General features: G+C 36.1%; 1 protein-coding gene across 1 annotated transcript in view; it reads right to left on the bottom strand.

Moving 5' to 3' along the window:
• Positions 1 to 4,241, bottom strand: part of LOC106872102 (TM2 domain-containing protein 3) — a 31,328-nt gene that overhangs the window by 7,597 nt on the left and 19,490 nt on the right. Inside the window, exon 4 of the mRNA XM_014918960.2 lies at positions 2,120 to 2,195. Within this exon, the coding sequence (XP_014774446.1) occupies positions 2,120 to 2,195 (76 nt within the window). The remainder of the gene's footprint in view (positions 1 to 2,119; positions 2,196 to 4,241) is intronic.

The raw sequence follows: 4,241 nt of genomic DNA, 5'->3' as shown, positions 1-4,241 counted from the left end.
AGAGGGTGTCGTAGAATTGGTCTTTCTGCCCATCCGGTAGCCCCAGTTGAGGGGCATAGGCCGAGATGACGGTAGCTAACCTATGGTGAAGCACTAGTCCAATCTTAAGTACTCTGTCACATACTCTGACTACCTCGATTACCTTATCAACCCATTTCTCTGCAAGAAGTATACCCACGCCCCCGACCCCGTCAGTGTTCCCTACCCAGAAAATCTTGTACCTGTGTTCTTTGCCTGTGAAGAACCTAGCGGAACCTCCTCTCTACCTTACTTCTTGGTTGCAGCACAAATCTACACATCTCCATTCAATGTGTGAGAGAAAGAGAGTGAGAGAAAGAGAGTGAGAGAAAGAGAGAGAGAGAGAGCGAATGAGTGCCACTTGCACATACATGCAAAAAAATTCATACATCACAACACACACCTTCACTCACTCACTCACTCTCTTTCTCTCTCTCACACACACACACACACGCCCATTTCATATAGACGTACATATTACACTTTCTCCTCTCACTTCAAAGCAAATATCACCTTTTCACTTTATCCTCTTTCAATTTCTGCTTCTTCAAAGCAGACAGAAATTAAAACAATTTTACGGAAATTAACGAACAATCGTATGATCCCATACATGTCGAGTTGACAACTTTGCTTCTTCAAATGAAAGTATGCCATAAAATAACTTCCTTTGACAAACATACACACACTCTATGTAAAACTTCTGTGCGAATTATGTTATTTCTTGCAGTGTGCACATGTAAATTTACAGCTCAAATCCAATTGAAATGATCCTTTGTGTAATTTGTGTTTGTGATGAGCGTATTTAAAAACCTGATCTTTGATATAAACTTAAAAGGAAGTTTTCCCAGAAACCCTGTCCTTTATCTCTTCTTTCTAGCATATCCAAAGTGATATTTCTGTTCCCTACTTATTTTTTTTCCTAAATTTCTTCCGATTCCTATGTTTGCGATACAGGAGATTAGGATTTCACCCATAAAACATGTTCACGATATTTTAATTTTCTCCCTTTCCACATCAAATTCATTTTTTGCTTTTTCAAATTTTTATTTTTGGTAATCCATGAAGAAAAAACAGAAAGTATGAATCTTTAAGAATTTTACCCCATCACCTAACCACTTTCAGAAAGCTACACACACCCAATATTTCACTTTTAGCTTTTTGGAAAGTGGGGAAATGCTGTTTACCTGTTGTTTCTAGCATGTCAGGTTTTCTGGTGGTGGTCTAGTATTTTTTAAGTCTACTTTATTTCAGTAAAATTCTACGCATGCAAAAAACATCAGACAAAAGTGAAAGATTGGGAGATTTTAGCTTTTTGGAAGCTGGTAGATGATGGGTGGGTGAGGTGGGGGAAGGGGTATTGAGTGTTTCTTTAAGAAAAATTAAACTATAAAAAATATACATATACATCTTTCACTTTTAGCTTTTTGGAAAAAGGGGAAATTTCTTCAGAAATAACTTCATTTACCTGTTGTTTCTAGCATATCAGGTTTTCCGATGGTGGTCTGGTATTTCCTACATCTGCTATTTCAGTACAATTTTACACATGCATGAAACATTAGGAGATTTTAGCTTTTTGAAAGTGGGTATGCTGTTATTAGCACTAACCCAAGCAAAAGATGGCGATGTTTATTTTCTCCACTGAACAAATACTGTATAGTTGAGCAGACATGTGAGAACTGGTACAATGAATAACATACTTTGCTGTACTTGCTTCGGCAGTACATATACTAAAACTGGAACGAATAACATACCTTGAAGTAAGCATTTGGAATAAGAAAAGTATCTAGCCAATCTGCCTCAATAGTTTGCAATACTCATGCCAGCAGAGAAAAATGGAACTAAAAGCAATGATGATGATGACGACTACATTATCCAGTGGATGTTTGAGGTTTTCAGATGGTATGGTCTGATCTGAGGGAAATTTGGACACTATTACTAGCAGGCTGAGTTACTGCTGGCTTATAGTTAAACAATGGTAGGTTATAGCCAAACAGAAATGTATTGAAGATACAACATAAAGTGAGCTGGACTGAAGATTATCAATGAACAAGAGCTTGTTTTATTAATCTGGCAGAAATCAAAGAAATAAAGTGAGATTTACCTTAACAAGAGAGCTACACTCCAACGATAACCGCTGGTCCAATTACACAAACGGTATTTGTAAAAACTGCGATTTCCTGAGAATAAAGAGGTTTAAAAAAAGTTAATGACAATAAATCACCATTAATAAGGTTATTATTTTAAATAGTCGACCATTATTAGGCCACAAGATTTCAGGCTAGCAATAATTTGCTAAAATAGGCAAATTTTCAATGCTTCTGAGCAATATCAGATATATATCTCTCTCTCTCAACAGAATTTCACTTTCAAACAACACAATTTTCTAGGTCTACAAAACAATTTACTCAGTTGTGCTTCACCCAAATGACATATTACAACTGTTACAAATCTTTATATCCTACCTTCTCTTACTATCACACATTTGAAAGACTATCTGATAGTACTTGTCTTTGTATATTGTTTTTCTTACAGGAGCAATTCATATCAATAATCTAAACCAATTTATAGTGGGTGTCTCTAAAAATTAAATCTGACCTTCTGGCACTAAAGGATTCACATATGCCCAACACAGTTTTAGTTTTATATGTTACAGTATGATCTTTCTCTTCCATCTAATTTTATACTCTACAAAACTAATCCTTCTTGAGTCTTTACAAGTTATACATTTTACATGGTCATTTATAGCAACTATTCTACATCTATTCAGTATATGATGGAAGTCTACTTTCATAGCCTATATAAAATTTGATGTCACTTCCTCCCTCTGTTGTTTAGATTCTGCTAGATTTCCTTTTATTTACCTTCTATTAACAATTTCATTCAATATCTCACAATTTTCCTAGATGAACTGAACTCTCCTCATCACATGTCTAACCAAGGTAATTAAACTTTTTTTAATAGATTTTCAGTAAATAATTCTAATTAATCCAAGTTTGTTTCCCTATGGATTTTCGTTTCAGTGGTCATCCTTCTAACTATTTGCACTTTATTTTCATTTTGCTCACTGCCAAGAAATATATAGACATCATTCATCTTTGGATCAAGTAATTTTTTTTCTGAGAGCAAAAAATTCCTGCTGCTTTTTCCATTCTCCGTCTTATCTATATAGTTTTTGCACACGTTTTAATATCATGACATGGGTTTGTGTCATTCTTGGCTGGCAAAATAACGTCTAGCTAAAAATGGTTTTCTTCCCATACTTTCAAATCAGCAATAAACTATTGGATCCTCTTAACATCCCCAAACTCATGGGTCATTCTGTATCAGTTTCTTTTTTCTCTTCAAAGAATATTGCTACTGACATCTCATTCTTGTAAAAATCCCTTTATGGTTGAAATCCACCAGCTAATTAACTTTCAGTACCATCGCTCTTAACATTTTCTCTGATACACTAATCTCTCACTTATCAAGCAATTGTAATACACGATATCACTGACTTTCTGGTAGTAATAAACAATTACAGGCAAATTTCAATGCTGGTTTCTGATTATATTTGTCAAACATTTATCTATTAATAATGGATCAACTATACCAAGTATTGGCTAGTCAATGCCTATCTGGCTTCTATATCTTCCACTCAGCATAGTTCATCATGTACCTAGCCAGCATACCTGTGGAAAATCTTGTACCTAGCCAGCATACCTGTGGAAAATCTTGTATGAAGTGTTTAAATGACTGGTCTATACTCTTTTACTTGTTTCAGTCATTTAACTGCAGCCATGCTGGAGCACCACCTTTAGTCGAATAAATGAACCCCAGGAATTATTCTCTGTAAGCCAAGTACTTATTCTATCAGTCTCTTTTTGCCGCACTGCTATGTGATGGGGACATAAATACACCAACATCGGTTGTCAAGCAATGGTGAGGGTACAAACACTGCCACAAACAACAAACGCATACATACATACATACATATATATATATCATCATCATCATCTTCGTTTAACGTCCGCTTTCCATGCTAGCATGGGTTCGACGATTTGACTGAGTACTGGTGAAACCAGATGGCTACACCAGGCTCCAATCTGATTTGGCAGAGTTTCTACCGCTGGATGCCCTTCCTAATACCAACCACTCAGAGAGTGTAGTGGGTGCTTTTACGTGTCGCCCGCACAAAGGCCAGTCAGGCGGTACTGGAAACGGCCATGCTCAAAATGGTGCAA

The sequence above is a fragment of the Octopus bimaculoides genome, chromosome 15 (assembly GCF_001194135.2).
Source record: "Octopus bimaculoides isolate UCB-OBI-ISO-001 chromosome 15, ASM119413v2, whole genome shotgun sequence".
Lineage (NCBI taxonomy): Eukaryota > Metazoa > Mollusca > Cephalopoda > Octopoda > Octopodidae > Octopus > Octopus bimaculoides.
Note: the sequence above shows the minus strand (reverse complement) of the source record. Positions and strands in the feature narration are given on the sequence as shown.